Raw genomic sequence first — 18,378 nt, 5'->3', positions numbered from 1 at the left:
ACAGACAAAAGCTCAGGAAGGGCAATCTGATCTACCAAAGCTGCAGAACAACACAACCTTTTTCTCACTGCAGTTCAATGTTATTAGAGCTGGTTCACGTTCATGGATGGGTGATGCTGGCCAGCTGGCAAAGCCCAGCTACATTGGCACTGAACTGCATTGCCTATTCCCTGACAGCTGCAAGTTTCTTCTACTCTTTAGAAAAAGAAGATGGACAGGGGGACAGGGGGAAAGGAGGTGATAAAATGAAGGGTGAAGAGCAGTAAAGCCTGCTGTTTGTGTATGGAGACTAAATCATAGCAGGACTGCTGATCTCCAACTGCAATAGCAAGCACTTATCTCCCTGTGTTGCTCAGGTTCTTCACCCATTTCAGATGTTTCTGGATTCTCTCATACTTTAATTTGCGTGTGTGAGAGAAGAAAAAAAAGAAATGGTATGTTAAACTCTTACAACACTTTCCAGCTTTCAAGTCCACATCTCAAAAAGGGCAAATAGAACAAGAGATGGGCAACTGAGGGAGAGAGGACAATCCTACTATTCATGTGACCTTATTTTAAGTTTTATGCAGGTTTGGTCTCAAACATGTTTTGACCTCACAGGTAACGTCTAATCCAGCTATGGCATTTTTTCCACCAGGATTTCACCCTTTGAAATGCTGACACAGGTTTAAATGTACATGTCAATGACTAGCTTGGATTGAATGACATTTTTTTCTGTGACAAGGATTTGCCTGGTTTGCCAGTTAAAACATATAGTAGCCTCATCTCCCGCTATAACGAAACTCAAATAACAAAACATAAATAGTCTTTGCTGTATTTGCAAAGACATCTTCACTTTCACTGTGCTGTGTCAAGCGTACAAAAACAAACCAACAACTTCAACCTTACAATATGAACTCAAGGTAGCTGGAGGAAATGCAAGGCACTGAAATCCAACAGGCTGAGTTTATTCCTAGTGCTCAGTACATGCAATTTTCCTTAATGTAAGGGACTGATACTTTGCACCAGAAGTGAATTTAAATGCATGACCACAATGTGTGAAAATGCTTTTGTTCCACAACAGGGAAGGCATCTGCATCAACATAATTTATGCAGCCGTATGAGTTTCTAATTCAGCTTGATTGCTGTTTGTGTTATTTTCTGTAATGAAAACTTAATAAATTTAAATGCTGCAGCAAGTTTTCCCCCAAAGACTTATTGCTACCTCTGATGAGAAAGGTTGTGCTGGTCAAGTGCTCTCAGTTGTACTTAACTGAGAATCAGTGACTGAGTTAAATTATATACTTGTCATTTATGAAGTTGCTGAGGACCTTGTCTGTCTCACAACAGAACTGTAGCATTACTTAAGTAGCATCCAGTTGGTCTTCAGCTCTGCCCAGAGCATGCTGTATCTTCTCATACATCTTCATTTTTTGAAAGAGCCCATAATTATGTGCCTTATTAATCAATTTATTAAACCATGAAAAAGAATGAGTGGTCTGCTCTCTGCACAGGCACCTGGGAAAACTACTGGCCCTAGAGAGCGACTGAATTGTAACAAAGCTCTCTGCAATCAAAGCCAATGAAGTCCTCATTCTCAGAGTAGTGGTGGTGGGGAGTTTCCCTGAATCAGCAGAACATAATCCTCACATCTTTCCATTGAACAGCTGAAGCACCCTGGGAAAGAAGCCATATAGGACATCTTTCTCTTTTCTACATAATGTTTTTAAAAGAGAGAATCCAGCTTTACCTATCTTTTGACTATAAACAATTGGGCTAAGGCTGAAATATCTTTCTACTGTGGCACAAAAGACAACGTAAGCCTTCCTTCAGACATCCTCCTCCCCCTTCCCTCTTTGCCTTTATCATTTGTATCTTGTGGTTGCTAATCACAGACTTTTCTAAAATTGCTGAATCAGTAACACTATTCAGTCTTGTTAAGCTGTAACAAAAGCACTGTACAGTTATCTGCACTAACACCACCGCAATACAACCTATCAGCATTTGGCAGATAATTCCATGAAGATAAGATACAGATGAGCACATGTAAGGTTAAAAAGGAAAAAACAATTAAAAAAAAACCACCAAGTATCTAACCAATAGGACTAAATCTGAGAGTATAAAGGTGGCAGAAGAAATAAGGAAATGCATGTAATAGCCTCACCTATTCAGAAATCTGATGTGTTTAGTAGGGGTGCATCAGGGAAAATGTCTAACTGGCAGTGCACATTGCAGCCAGAAATCTACTTTGTGTTACTGAGGCAGTGAAATCACATTCTGGCATAACGAGGTATGGTACATGTAATACTGGCTCAGACTTGTGCTAGGCCAGTTCTTAACAGCCTCAGTCCTTGCCGGACATTTCTATCCAAGAACAGTCAGAATCAGCACAATGAACCACGACCTAAAAGCCACAGTTCACTTGCAGCGTACATGAAGCAATAACAGAATGTAGATGCATCTTACATATAGGCCAATTCATCAAATGCCTTGAGTGAGGTACACTGGCTCTAATGCCTCTTCTAACAGCTGTGTTTGAACAGGAATTAAGTAAAAGAAGAGAATGTTTCTTTTATAAAACATCAGAGAATTAGATTAAATGAAAATAGAAACCCTTTGTATGAAAAAGGATGGACTAACTTAGGGGACTGCTTCATTTGTTTCTGCACAGATCTTCCATGCAATCCTGGGTCTCACGTTCTCTTCGCTGCAGCTATTCAACTGCATAATGCAAACAATCTTTTTACCAGCCTTGTTTCTTAACAGCAGAAACGCTTAAAAACAGTCTCTTACAACTATTCCCTTAGTGCCCAAGACAAAGGGTGCTACGAAAAGAACCAACCAAAACCATCCTCATATTACGGGTGCTAAAAGGGGAATAAGCATTCTAAGTCTTCACCAGCCCTGGAAGAAAGAGAAATATCTGCAAGAATGCAAGGAGAGCTGGTTCTTGGCAAGTCATTTAGAAGACTAACTCATATTTGATACAATACTGCATTAATTAAATCTTTGTAGAACAGAAAATAGCATATTTACAACACATATAGTATCTCTTGCAAATTGCCGTTGAATCTCTGACTCCAAATGAAGTTACCAAGCAACGTGAGGCCTTGATAAGGCCCTTGCTTGTAAAGAGCAAATGCAAAACAGAGAAGTTCTTTCTTCTCTAATTACCTATTTAACAAGTGTAAATACACTGTGTGTATTGTGTCTACCTGTCACTTAAATACTATCAAAATAAATCATTCTCATGGTAGGTAATCAAGAAGTTTGTGACTCAGATAAAGGTTACTTTTATATACCTGTACACTAAAATAGACCTGTTCACAGCTATCTTCAGGATTGACTACATGTAGCAAATCCATAAAGAAAAGCATTGTGAAAAGGCTCTTACAATGGACAAATCAAAAAAATTCTTTAAAAAGCTGGATTAATTAAAAAGCACCATTATACACGAGCCCGATACCATTGATGGGTAAGGAAGTTAGGTCCTTCTCTCTCCCTAAAGTCAATGAGGTAATTTTAATCTTCAAACAACCAGGCAATTTAGGAGCCAAAGTAACAATTAAAGGAAGACTGCTTAGGCTTTTGTCCTAGGTCCTAGATTTTTATTGGTGTACCAGTGTCCATTTCCCACTCATTTCAGTGGCACACAGTTAACCTAAATGTGTACCTAAAACTGGCCTCAGGTACTCCTGAAAGTATGTGTCCCCTTGAAAATTCCAGAGAATGTTTTGCTGACTTTAAGGATCAAAATAACCCAATAACAACGACCAACAAGTCTCTCATATATGTTGATTACAGGAAACATGTGAAACATAAGTTGTGGTCTTGTAATCTATCTCATAGTTGTCGAGCTGAGCCCAACACTGACTTCCCACTGAAGTCAATAAATTTCTATTACCTGGCCTGCCAGAGAAGTAGTTTCCTCCTGAAAGAGATCACTGCAATTAACTTCCCAACAGTAAAATACTTACATGTCTATGTAAATCTTAACTATGGATGCTGTAAATTATATCTCTGTTGAGTATTTACACAATATCTGACAACTAATTGCTTCAGTACTCAGATTTTCTTGGTAACTTTAAATAAATAAGTAAAGGCAAGCTAAACATTACCTTGATTTTCTTCCAGCTTCCCAATCGTCTCTATCTGCTCAACAAGGTCGTTTGAGTTCCACTGGCTCATGCCTATGAGAATGGCACTTTTTCCTTCCACCACCTCTTCTGTAGGAGGAAAAAGGAGAAGAGAATAAAGTGCAGTGATGAGCAAGAGAAAAAAGACAGGGTGAGAACTAGTAATTGAGAGAGAAATAATCACTCACCACAGTCCCTAATGGGAATATGTAACAGGTTAGCATATGCAGGACCCTCCAGGAAAGCTTCTTGCTTACTGACAGGCCCTAGAGCATACCTACATGCATCATTTATTGTATGCAGGAAAACCATGGAAAACAAGAGGACTGCCTGAATTTTTGCTCTTACCTTGAGCAGCCACTTAAAGTTTATGATATTAAACGCTCGAAGTGATTCATTAAGTAACAGAATGAGTCAAAATTGTTTTCTCCCCTCCGCCTTGGAAAAAATTTTTTTTTTTTTACTTCTTTTGCGAGCATTGCAGAATGAAGATCAAAACCCCCTAAAATAATTATACACATATGTGGTTTTTCCCTAACAACTGACAAAAACTCCACTTAACCTACCAGTTTTGCCCAACCCACAATTCTCTTTCTTCAGTTTCTAAAAACTGAAAATACTTTCAGTATTAAAGCACCAGCCTGTAATTTTTTTTTCCACAAAACTAACATGTCATGAAGGCTGACAATAGCCTAGAACTATTTTCTGACCAGAATTCACGTAAATATTTTTATTTAATATTTACACCAGCCCTGTGAAGCAATTTAGTAGGCTGGAAGCCTAGGGATACTCTCTTATGGGACTGGATGGAGCAGAAATGCTTCAGAAGTACATGCACTAAAAAAGACAAAAGCTTGCTAGTGTCAGTATCACTGTGAGCTTCTTGAAAAACAAACAGCCTGTTCTAAAAGCATCACACCTGATACAGGAATACAAACACTGCACTTACACAGATATAGTTCAGTCACTACTAACCCTGCCTCCATAATCCAGTAGCAACGTGAACAAAAAAACCCTGGTTTTCTGTGGGTGATATGTCAAAATGCTTTAATAATACTGTTGAACTAGGAACTCTATCTAGCACTGATGTAATTATAAAATATATATTTATAATATACTTATACTATCGAGTAATCAAAACAGTCCACAACAGTCAAACTATGAGCTGCTCAGAACATGAATACAACACTTCCCAAGATGCAAGGGAAACCTCAGACAACATACTGGGACTTCTATCAGTCATACACTGGCAATTCAACATTCATTTTGGCCTCAAAATAGAGCTACAAATGTGGCTATAATTAAAAGCATTTTGAAAAGTTTACTATATACACAATTGTAACCTGTAATCAAAAGAAGTACTTTCCTACTCTAGACTAGCCTGAAGTGAGAGTCTCTCTGTAAAAGTCAACATTTAACCAATATTAGCCAGTAGATTTCAATATCCTAAAATTCTGACTTCAGAACATTCAAAAGGCAGAGCAGGGGGAAGAATGGACACACAGACCAGTTTAAGGCTTTTCAGGCATGTTTTTCTCCCTTTTTGTCAAGGCCACCTGTGCTACACAAAGCTTTACATTTTCATCCAGGGACACAGAATCATAATGGAATGGTGCCGAGCCCACAGCACAGCGAACCAGCTCTTTTAGTGGGATCCCATCCAGGGAGGGGTATGGGAAGAGCTGAAAGCACAAAAACACAAACAGTAGATATCCTCTCTCTTAAAAAAACAAACAAACAAAAAACAACCAGGCCTAGAAGCTGCAGGAAAACATTTTCCTTCAATTTAACAGATGTTTGGCAAGAAGGGTGCACTAGTCCTTTCCAAATAAATTTACTAAAAGCATTTCAGCCTGGCTGTATACAGCCCAGAATGGTATTGGTACCTAGGGCGAGTACACAGTAAAAAACTGGAATTAATAACCACGGTTCTTTACTTGTTAAAGGAAGATTCAGAGAATGGGTCAAATTCTGTCCTCTCTTACTGCCTTTTGTAGAGAGAAGGGCTCTATTACGGGAGTAAACACAGAAGAATTTGGCCAGAACATTTCTGGCTAAAATGATGCACATTTGCAAACAAAAAAGGAAACGTGAGTTTGTTGCCAACCAGGACTTGCAGTGGGCCTCTAAGTGATATTTTAAAATGTATGTTCTTTCATGGTCTCTCATATGTACCCCTCTCATTTAGAGAGATCTTGGTAATGGAGAGGACGACAGTGGATCTGTATAAAGGCTTTAAAATCAGTTCATAGTCATCACCACGTCGTCGTCGTCTCCCCCCCCCCCCCCCCAAGTCCTACACACACTAATAAAGGTCATTTGTCTGATTTATCAGAGAAGCTGGATCCAGCAGAGTCCCTGCTGGACTTGATGTAAACTCAGCTGCTCCCTGAGGCAAAGAAAATCAACCACTCGGAATAGCATTTTGCTCCAGTTTTTGCCACTTTCTCTCATAAAGGCTGATTTATTTGAAGTACTGTAAAGAGGGAGTGAACATGGGGCAGCTCTGGAGCACCCCGACGGTCTGGCTGAAGGCAGCTTGACGGCACTGCAGATGGACTGAGCTGCCCCAAGGACATCCTATGCCTCCTGTGACCAAGCCAGCAACTGAAACCTTCGCCTAAAGCTCAGGGGCAGCTCGTCTGCTGTGGGACGAGCTGCTTCTGCATTAACTGTTATCATGAAGTGAAATGAGGGAAGGCGAGACCAGGCCATTAAGCTCCTGCATGTCAGCGTGGAGGGGGCAGCTCTAGCCTTCTTCGTGCAGTGTGCCTCCCGAGAGACCTGCCTCACCCGGCAGGAAAAGGCTGGGCAGCCTTTTAGTTGTATTTTAGACAGCTGGCTTTGGGGTGAGGATCTGCCCCGGTGCTGGCTTTAGCACTTAGGAATTGTATCACGAGGATGCTGAAGAACTGTCCGTTGCAGAGAAGTAGGGCTCCGAAATTGTTTGAGCATTTAGATCCAGTATTTCCTTATCACTTTCGCTGATATGTCATTTACCAAGCCAGGCATTCCAGATGGCCTTACTGTTTAGCAGAACGTTGAAATAAGATTAGAGGTCAGGCTCTGTTTCTCATTTCTATTGTATTTCTGAGTTGGATAGAAACATTAAATGTGGTCTGGCATACAATGGTATTTAGTCCCAGGTACCAGTGCCTCATCTACTCCAGACCCTGGCCCTATGCCCATTCAGAGGGGAGGCTGTGGATCACCCTCCAGCCTTTCCATCAGTTTTAGGACACCTTTTCCTCTCCCAGCCTAAAGCTTTTGCTCCCTCTACTTAGAGAGCTTATTAACTATCCAGGCATGAAATTCCTCTATAAATACACATGTGTGCTTTTCAAACTGGAGTTCTGCCACGCCTCTTTCCCCAGACTAAATAATAGGCTCTTAAGGACAAGCATGAGAAATTAACCACGCGCAACCGCACAACACTACAGAATATCCACACTCAAACGCTTGTGGTCTGGTGGACAGCTATGATGTTCATCAGTATCAACTGCTCCCACAAGCATTAACATTAACCACCTCTGAACACTTCGTCTCACCTCATCATCTCGGGGCCCTCTGAATTGGGTGAGCCTGCAGGTCTTCAAGGTGCACTGTTCCCAGTTGTTTCAAAGCAGACGAACGAGGATAAATGCGTAAGCCACTCTGTAAATGTCTGCGCATACATTCTGTGTGTTGGCAACCCAAAAAACGGCCAGACAATAAAGCCAAAATCACGTGGTAGTGCAACTAAGTCAGCAAGACAGTTTCTCAACTGGAATAAACTGATGCATAGAATTGACTAAACAAGGTATCTGGACCTGTGACTTTTCAAAGCAGTTTTATGACTTGTGGACCACTACACAAAAGGATATAAACACTCATCTCTGCCTTGTGAAATAACATTTCAAAGAAAATCCACTTAAACGTACACAGAAGGAAGGGAAAGGGGAGAAACAATTCACTCTGAATTTTCTTATGACTTTCAACCTCAAGCAAGCATCAATGAAAGGGAAAAGAAAAAATATTACATATAAAAGGTATTCCATCTCCTTACCAGGCTTCCTACAAAAACGTCAAGTCTCCACTTCTTTGCCTGTCTGTTTTATAAGTCTGATAAAATGGCCAAATGGGAACCTGCAGGCTGCTTTGAGCAGCTTCAGAAATCTGAGAAGAAATGCTAAACAGTGCAATTTCATACTCTGACCATTTTGTGAAGACGTATTCAGCTGTAACTTTTACCTTCTGTGATCAAACAGGGTATGTTCCAGTTAAGTGCAAAACAAACATTTAAATCTCCTGTAGGTTAGGATGTGATTAAAGCAGGCTCTGGTCTTCAGTGTTGCTCCTGCAGAACTGTTCAGGTCTGCGAACAGTTCTGGAATGTATTTGGGGAGGGAATGGCATAGCCTAAAGATGCCGACTCTTTTTAATCACCCCTGTTTACTCTCAGCCCCAAGACTTTTAGAAGAGCAACAAAACAGTTTCTTTGAGTTGAGAAGGAGCAGACACAGACCTGGATGAAGAACTAGCAGGGACTACACTGCCCACCAGCTTCCCTCCACGGAAACTCGAGAAAGGAGTTTTACAGCACTGTATCTTCCCTGATTGCTAGGAAATGTATGCCAATTCAGTGGCTGTTAAATCAGACTTCAACAACAAAAAGACTTAACATTCTCCACATGGCTATCAACATGAAAAGACCAGAAAAAAACCTGTGATACACAACACATTCCGCATGCTTTGCCAGCACGTGCAAGAAGAGTAACACTTGAGCACAGCCTCAGTAGTCTGTTTTCTGCCTCCCCTTCCAGCTCCCAGAGCAGTTACAAGAAGGGCACGGCTGGAAGGGCAAGCAGAGACTTCAATGCATTTCCTCTTGCTTTTGTGGTAAACCAGTTTTCATATCGGCACGAAAAATTTCAAAGCAGAAATATTTCTGATTCTAGCGCGTTCACGAGGAGAATAAACTATTAAGGTGCCTTTGGTTAAAGAAACAAGTCTCAGGCAACCTGTTCAGTCAAACCAACACTATGTGGTTGTCACGGCAAATATTAAAAGGGTTACAGAGAAGGTCAGGGGACAAGATAGAGCTAAAGGACACTCAGCAAGAGAAATTAAACAAAACAGATGCACCCACAACAAATTCTGCAATAAGAATAAAAATCAAGCTTAAAAATGTGGATTTTACTCGAACTACAGTGATTTATATGTATTGTAACTGAAATGGATTTTGAACTGCATTAAGTTAGAAAGCCAGCTAACTTACATCACTACTGCTGCTCTGGGCGCAATGAAGGTTTTTGTAGATGAAAACCAGGAGGACAGCCTGAGTACATCCATGACTACCAACAGGTTGCTATACTTGGAAAAGAACATGTACCTGAAATTCTTCGTTCAAGTATAGTTTGCTTCAAGCAGAGCAAGAGATATATTGTTTTTCACACTCAGGATATAAATATATACTCCGTCCTAAGCCTAACTCACCAACCTTTTGCAGAAAGTATCATGAGTTTGTGTCTCCTGTGATTATCGAGGATGATTTTTATCTTCTATTTAAATGCTTCAAGGAGAAGATGGAAAAAACCACAAACCTTTAAGTTAAATTGAATGTTAATATGAATAACACTGTTTACAGCGGGGAGATTCTTCTCTGCTCACTGTAAACAAAGATTGATGTTGAAGAGCTCAGTATAGCATAGGCAGTTAGGGTAAAAGATACTTTCAAAGAGGAGGCACAAAGACAAGAACTGCTGAAAGGCCTTCACATTTATCCTGAGCAGTCTTCATGTCACACAGTTCTCTGAAGTCAAGAGTAGCCCTCTACTTTGAGCAAGGGCTGGCACCTTATTCCTGGGCCCTTCCACTTTAAAAGTCTCCTAACAAGCAAAGGGCTTCTGAGCGCACAAATTTGAGCTTGAGGTTTTGTCCCCATTTAAACTTTTAGCATGCCACAGTGTTTCTGAAACAAAGCTTGTCTGAGAAGAATGTAACTATATCTGCCTAAGGAAAAGATTCCCCCTCCTCTCCTCACCTGTTTGCTCATCCCCACACCTCCACTGCTGAGGTGACGGCAGCAGAATACGCTCAAAGTCTGAAGGACGCAGAGGGTGCTAGCACATCTAAAGGCAGCTGGCTCTTACTCAGAAGACCTGGACCGTCTCTTTGGCTGTCGCAGACCTGGAGTCCTGCCTGACCCTGGGAAAGCTGTCCAATTTTTCCTTACCTCCAGCGCCTTGCCAGCAACCACAGGATGACCCTGCATCTTTCCTTCCATCCCTTGCCTGGTCAAACTGCAAAAAGCTTTCTACCTTGTTCACACACAGCTGGAAGTTCACAGTGGTGGGACATTTGATACACAGAGAAAATATTTTTAGTGATCATCATTTACTTGAGGAAAATCTGCTCGCACCAAGGCAAAAAAAGTCTAAGCCTACCGTTTCCAACATGGAAGCATAACACAGTCCTGCTATGAAATCAGAACCTTCTGCCTAACTTAATGCATGCCACATGGAAAGCAAGAAGCAAAGGAAAGTTGGGCAAAAGAAAACTGTAAAATATTACTTCTCCCTTTGGCTGTGAATTTCATTAAATTAAGTGGATAAGTCAAAACATGTACAGCTGCTCCATCGCAAACACAGGTGCTTGATTCTCTGTTTACAGGGCTCTCAGCCGGAAATCTCTTTGTTCAAGGAACTGGGGTTTGACCCCAGCTGTTTTTCAGAACACGAAAGCAGCTCACTGATGTCGTGTTTTAACTGTGCCCACTGCTGTGCCCTCTGCCTCCTATTTCAGGCTGTCTATGAAGTGCAAATTAGACATGGGTAGATGTAGAGTCTGGGATAGCTTCCAAATTCTCCCATAAAGAAATATAGTATTCAACTCCAGCTGCACTGTGCAGAAAATCCTTTCATCTGCAAGAATATCAAGCATTGATGAAGCACTCTATAAGTAACAGAGAATAGGTGAGAAATACAGGGAAAAAACATTGCAGGAAACATAATGCTGGAGGCAGAATATGGGTACCAAGCTACTTCATTTCAAGGAGGTGAAAGCTGCAGCCTCTCTCCTAGACTGGTTCTGCAGATTCTCCTCACTCCAGCACAAACTCCTGTGGTTTCTCTGGTGCTATGTTTAATCCACTGATAATGCCAGTTACTTTAGCCCACACACAGCCTTTCCTCTACCAAAGATAAAAGCTCCCTCATCACCCAGAGAGCTTCTGAGCATAGAAACCCCTTCTGCCTCTTTTGCTAGTATCCATGGTTTTGTGCACATTTATCTTCCCGACATTTAAACACGTCATTATTCCTGAAAGACTGTTTGGGAGAAAGCAGAGTTGATACTAAAATAGGAGGAGCTGTGGAGAGGCCTTACAGAGAGATGTGGACAGACTAGAGAGCTGGGAGCTGGATTCTCCACCTGGAACAGGGTAATCCTGGTTATACATACGAACTGGGGGACAAGAGGCTGCAGAGCAGCCCTGCAGAAAGAGATCTGGGGGTTTGGGTTGTTGGCAAGTTGAATATGAGTCAACAGTGTGCCCTGGCAGTCAAGATAGCCAACTGTGTCCTGGGGTGCATCAAGCACAGCATTGCCAGCCGGTCAAGGAAGATGACTGTCCCACTGCTGCACCCCACCTTGAGCCCTGTGTGCAGTTTTGGGCACCTCAACATAAACTCAGCATCAAGCAATAGGAGCGTGTCCAGATGAGGATGACCAAGATGGTGAAAGGTCTCAAGGGTAACACTTACAAGGAGCAGCTGAGGTCAATTGGCTTGTTCAGCTTGAGGAAGAGAAGGCTGAGGGGTGAACTCATCGCAGTCAACAACTTCCTCAAGCGGGGCAGCAGAGAGGGAGGTGCTGATCTCCTGTCTCTGGTGACCAGCGATGGGACATGAGGAAATGGGATGACACTGCAGCATCGGGTTGGACGTTAGGAAAAGGTTCTTCATTGAGAGGGTGGTCGGTCACTGGGACAGGCTCCCCAGGGAAGTAGTCACAGCACCAAGCCTGTCAGAGCTCAAGGAGCATCTGGATGATGCTGTTAGTCATGTGATTTAGCTTTAGGGAGTTCTGCAAGGAGCAGGGAATTGGACTCGATGATCCTTATGGGTCCCTTCCAACTTGAGATATTCTATGATTCTATGGAAGAGTACAGGCACAAGAGTGACCGAACACCAAATCCTCCTTTCCTTTCTTTACCTCTCATAGATTCCCTATTTTTACTTACTTTTTTCTTTTCTTTGTTAATTGCTGATGCTAATCAGGAGACAGATGCTGGAGACTCTCTCTTAAAATGGACATTTCACTCCCACCCCATCTTTCTAAGAGCTGGTACACCATTTCTGCTTTTTTTTTTTTCAGAAGCATAAAAAACAGCAAAAGGCTTATATCAGAATTCTCTTCTTCCAACTTATAAATCTATTGGAACAAGCAGATATCAACTTCTGAACAGAAAGTATTAACATCTTTCTTGCACACTTTTCAAAATTGGTTATACTTTTCCTTCAAGACTCATTAATAAGAGATGCAAGGTTCTAACAGCTGGGATCTGTTGATAAACACATATCTGACCGCTTAGGCTAAAACGTCACCTTGGTGCTGTACAGACACACCAAAGCCGAACTCCTGCACGTGTCTTTGCCAAAGCACATGCAAGGGAGTCAGGACTAGTACAGTGCTGGGAAAGCCTCTACATTTGCTTCATTGAGGCCAGTGATGGACAACAGTATGGAAACGGGACTGTTTGATTCTTTTTTTCTTCCTTTTCTTCCTTACATACTTAAACTTAGAGAAATGCCCTTACAATGCCCAGCTCCCAGCATTAAAAAAAAAAAAGAAAAACTGAAATCTCAACCTTCTCAAACAGGAATTTCCCATAAAATGACACCCTTTTCCATCCACTCCTCTGCAAATGCATGAACATCAGGAGTTCTGATTACCTATGCAAGAGGTACAGGAGAGCAGCAGCTACCAAATCAACTTTAGAAGTACCTAGAGTGGGAGCTTGACTATCACAACAACAGTTTGGGTAGTGAAGGAAGGGGATACACCATGCACTCCCTAGCACATAGTCCATTTCCTGAGGGAAGGGTCAGCTTCACCCTTGCTGTTGGACATGTTACCTTCAAGTAATGACAAAGAGAGGCGTGGCAGCATGACCAATTGCTCAGGTGATGGTGTCCATTTGGACGCCCCAAAGGGTAGGATGATTTCTTCAGCCTGTCTCCACCCACCTACTCAGAGCAAAAGGTGACAAAGACAAGGCTGCAAAAGACATCCCTTATGCATTCACAGAGAGTTTAGTATAATAAGGCTTTTGTACTGGCCAAAAGCTATATGTGATCATTATAACATACTACACAAACCACCTTATCTTTGGTTGCTTAGTAGACCAATGACACTATAGAAATGAAGGAGTCCATTTCCCCTACCACATATTTCTTCTGGAAATCTATCTGAACAGAACTTGATTTGAAGGGCATTTTTACAAACTAACTGATCAAATCAAAACTTGGAAGCACTTATGTCAAACTCTCTTGGTACAGTGGGCAATCACCATTTATCATTTTAGCCTCTTGCAAAATGTATTTTAAAGTCTGTTCTATGGCTTAGCTTAAGTAAGGACTATGTTCAGCAAATGCCAGTGAATTTTTTTTCTCGTTAGTTTATGATCCTTGTCTCAGCAACTCCAAAAATGCAGTCGTTACACTGACCTTCAAAGTATTCTTGAACAATGGATGTTGACGATTCAAAAGAACATTCCGTCAAGCATAGTAAGCAATCAGATTCCCAAAGACAGAACCAATAACATATTTTGCATCAAAGAAACTACCTGTCTGAATCATTTTAGTTCTTTTTATAGAAAAAAATCTGAAGTATGACTTGTGCTCAAAGTTACAATTCCAGTTTCACATGGAATTTGGAAATATCGCTGAAACCCTCAAGACAGCTGTTTTAAGCACATGGTAGGAGATCACTGAAAAGCATTAAGGCAGCATGGAGAAAATCAGCAGAGGCTATTTTTCTTTTCTATTTCCAACTCTTCCAAAGCATAAGATTTCAATGCAGCTTATACAATTTAGGTATCCTATTCTCATTGAACACCCAGTGGGAAAAGAGCACCATCTCTCATTCTCTTCATGCTTAGATGTCTCCTATACACATTTAATTTTGATCCACATAAGCAGTTTATCACATATTAAATTATTATCTCGCACTAAAAGTCTATTATTAGAGGATTAACAACTCAGTAACAGATGTCGTTCATTATCTATACATAGCAGTTGCTTTTTATTTCAAGTAACAACTCTAAAAAGGATAGCTACTGTCTTTACAAGCACTTCAGACTACATAGACTGCTCCTGACATTAAAAAGTGTAGTTAATGAAAGCTATATTACATACTAAATCATTATCCTTTACACACAGCATTCTGTGCTCAAAAACTAGGAGTATCGTGACATTTCTCCCAAATATATTTAAAATTTAATATGTAAAATATTACACATACACACTTACCCTCTTGCTTCCAAACTTTGGAAATCATCCTGCCATGAGACAGCGGACAGCATTAGAAATGGAAAATTATTGCACAGACATTCTGCTTTTAAAGTACTCAATGTCAAAAAAAAGAGGGATTAAGAGGATGGAGGCAGTGGACTGGGACAAGGAATATTTGAGACTGCCTCCATTCAAAAATCCAACGCGTGATATACAAAATGTTCTTGCTAAAGTTTGCCACTGCAGTAGCCACACAGCTAAAGAGCACTGGCTAGCACGTGGAATACAGCATACTGGGTCCCAAACTGTTATTGACAAAAAAATTCCCCATTTCAGTTGGGCCTGAGCAACTCGTGCTACCTCCTATTCCAGCCAAATGCAGAGCGAGCAGGGTTTTGGGAGGAAAGGTTGCATAAGCCTTTGAATCACTTCAGTCTGACAGAAATGTAGAGAATATTCTCAAGCATAAAGAGGAAGAGGGGCTTGATGGAAGCATGGGACGCTTTTCAAAAATGAAGATTAAGACGACTTCTTTCGTTTTTCCAAATCTTTCCAATTTGGGGGTTCTCAAATTAAGTAACTTTCAGTATTCTTGATTTTCAGAACACGGGTACTCTGAAAAAATAGACTTTAAAAACCCCTTCAAACTAGACACCTCAAATTTATAGTACTTAAGCAGTCAGCATAGCCTTGGTTTTTAATTTCATTTTGCTTTTTCACCCAAAAAAGATCTAGACCAACTTCAGTGAACTATGAGGTTTTTTTAACATGCGTGAACTCCAGGAAAACAGTATCTTTCCTCACATTTCTGAAGTGTTGTGTGAATCTGGTGCAGTAATAAATTGCTGCTCATCTGCCCTAAACAAAATGGGAAACGTACCACATGTTACAAGAAGTGACGACTCTGGATAAAGTCAGCACCTTCGCACGATCAACAATAAACGTATTTTAAATAAATATTGGAAGCATCAAAATATCAAAACTGATATGACAGTGTCTGCTCTGGAACAACTTAATTCCAGTATCAAATCTGCCATGTGACAAAAGACACCACGCTGGCTTTAAATTACACAGCTAAGTACCTGTAACCAAGAACAGACACTAGCTATCTGTTTCAGGCAACAGCTAAAAAATATTTATGAACAGGGAGCTTTAGAAGACTGTTGCATACAGTTTGCACAGAAATATCTGGAAACATTAATCCCTATATTTATCTCTTGGAAAGTCCTGTAAATAGAGAAGGTGATGGAAGACTGAGTGGAGTCCATAGATATACTAGAAACACCAAAGACCAAGAGCTACTCTAATGCGCAGATGCAGGAGTAGCACTAGGAACACCAAGCACCTGGGTCTCTTCCAAACGGACAGTAAACCACTATCATCAGCAATGAATAGAAAATAAGACATGTACAGAAGTGCCTTAAATTGATGTTTAAACTCAGACAGGAGAAGGGAAATGACACCCACTAAAAACAGAGGCAGGAAAAGATAGATATCTTGACATTAAGACATTCACAAGCCATCTTTATAACACAGCTTTTTCTTAAAATTCAGGCACTTTAGTGAAAGACAGTCAGCATCCTCACACCTTGAGAGGCTTTTTGCTAAGCACAATAGAATTTTACATCACGCATTAGAGCACAAACACACTGAGGACCGTTTAGACCTCCCAAACTTCCACTTTAGTTCATTGGCAGCATTTCCAAATCATACTCAAGCTACTCAGCCGAGCATTTCAAAATTAAATAAATGAGATCAGTGGATCTATTTTCAGAAGAGGAAGGTGCAGCAAATTAAGAGCATCTCTTAATTAGCAGAGAGCTACCATAGTGTCTTTCATGAATAAGAATCTTGAGAAAGCACACACAGAGCCTGGCCTGAAGTATACACCACGTATCTATTGGCTTCACCTTTATATGAACATAGTAATACAGAAGACAGTGCCATAAGACTAATTTTAAGAAGGCAACACTAATGACAAAAGTTTTTATTCAGACTAAACAAACTCAGCTGGAGAAAACGAGGCAGCTGTATTCCAGGCCACCTCTTCAGTCATTAGCAAAGCTGTCAGCAGGCTTTTGACTACAACATCTGCTACAGTTACACACTTAAGGAAGCAAGAAAAAAAAATGCCCTCACATTCTAAATTGGAAGCCTAATGCACAGAGAAATAAATGATGAAGAAGGTGTATTTCTGATAGGTCAGATTCTCATCTGCTGGACTAGTTTAAATCCAGAATAACTGCTGAAGTCAGAGTTCATTTGAACTTAAAGTAGCTCAGAAAGTGGCTACAGGTTCCCCTGCAAACAGCAATACTACTATTTGCACCTCACCCAGTCACAAACATGGTATCAACTGTTACCTTTGCTGCTTCTGAGGGAGTCCAAAAAAGCCTGAAATCACCTCCCTGGTACTTAAATCATAACCATCATCAACAGCTTCCTCTTAAATACCACGTTAATTTCCAGCCACCTGCCAAAAAAGATTTCTCATACTTTACAATTGGAAAAACACACACCTAGAAATAAAATTAATAGTTTTAAATGACTCAGAAAATCAGCGCCCTAAAAGAGACCGCATGTTCCTGCAGCCCATCTTTTTTATCCACTTCCTCCTGCTGCCTCCTATAAGGAGTCCACTGCCAATGGGACCCAGACTATCACACCTTTCTGTCATATGGTGTGATCCAACATGATCAGTTTTGCCATGCCTTCTCCATATTATTCCTGAGCCATGTCTTCAAAGTCTTTCTACTCCTGGAGGGGAGATCATGCTAACTTTGTGAGGCAGTACAAGGAAAGCATTTGCTGAATGAGAACTTGTACCAGAGCTCAAATGCTGCAGGGAACATTTCTGTCAGTCCACAGGGCATGGATAAAAGGCTCATAGCAAGTATGTAGGTGGGAGCTTAGATACACTGGCTTTATTTTCATTTCCAAATGTATGGATTGCTACTTGTGCTCTGCTCTGCCAGCTGCTCCAGCCAGTAGGCTCCATGTTGAAATTAGAGTTGCAAGTTGCTAGACTTGTCAACAGCACATAAACTCCCCCAAAAGGGCAAGGAAATAAGGAGAGCAAATTTTTAGCACAAAATCAAGATATCAAGAGCAAAACTGAACAAGGTAACAGGGCTGGAACAAGAAGAAAAACCTTAAGTTTGCCTTCATACTAGTGGTTGGAGTCTAGGTTATAAAAAAGAACTGGAATTGTTCACTTAGGAGTGTGAACACAACCTACCTTGCAGTATATGGGTTCAAAGAGAAGAGTTACACAGCAACTGGTAAAATAAATGCTCATAGCCTGTGAAGGAAGCAGTACACTGACCAAGGGAGGGGAGAGGGATGCAGTGTGTCAAGAACACTCTTCCCTGCTTCTGCATCACCACATGATACCAAACCTAACTGAAATGCTCACCAGCAATGCTCCAAGACGCCCCCCCAGACACACACCCACCAAAACACACAACAGTTTCTGTTCTTAACGCACATGCATCCTGCTTCTACACTTCTACATTTAGTCACTGTCTTCAGGAAAAAATAGCACTTCCACAACTAGCTGCTTTGGATATGACCCCAGCCTGAGACTACCTTTGGCCAGTTTCCTACTCTCATTTTGCTCTCAGATCTCCCGTTGCTAAAGCCAAATTATGCTTCTCTCATGACTAAATCTGGCTGCTATTTACAACGCCAGGGATCTGGAGTGGTAAACATGCCATGTTTTAGCGGCCTGACTAGCAAAGACAGTATCACCGCAATGTCAGTACATGCTG

The 18,378-nt window shown here is 41.1% G+C and overlaps 1 protein-coding gene across 4 annotated transcripts in view; it reads right to left on the bottom strand.

The window, feature by feature from the left end:
• The window catches only part of PITPNM3 (PITPNM family member 3), a 142,141-nt gene that overhangs the window by 89,810 nt on the left and 33,953 nt on the right, over positions 1–18,378 (bottom strand). For all 4 annotated transcript variants that reach the window (XM_075112992.1, XM_075112994.1, XM_075112993.1 and 1 more), the window contains exon 3: positions 4,098–4,205. In XM_075112992.1, the coding sequence (XP_074969093.1) occupies positions 4,098–4,205 (108 nt within the window). The remainder of the gene's footprint in view (positions 1–4,097; positions 4,206–18,378) is intronic.

This window comes from Phalacrocorax aristotelis, chromosome 18, assembly GCF_949628215.1.
Source record: "Phalacrocorax aristotelis chromosome 18, bGulAri2.1, whole genome shotgun sequence".
Lineage (NCBI taxonomy): Eukaryota > Metazoa > Chordata > Aves > Suliformes > Phalacrocoracidae > Phalacrocorax > Phalacrocorax aristotelis.
This window is presented reverse-complemented; position numbering and strand designations above follow the sequence as displayed.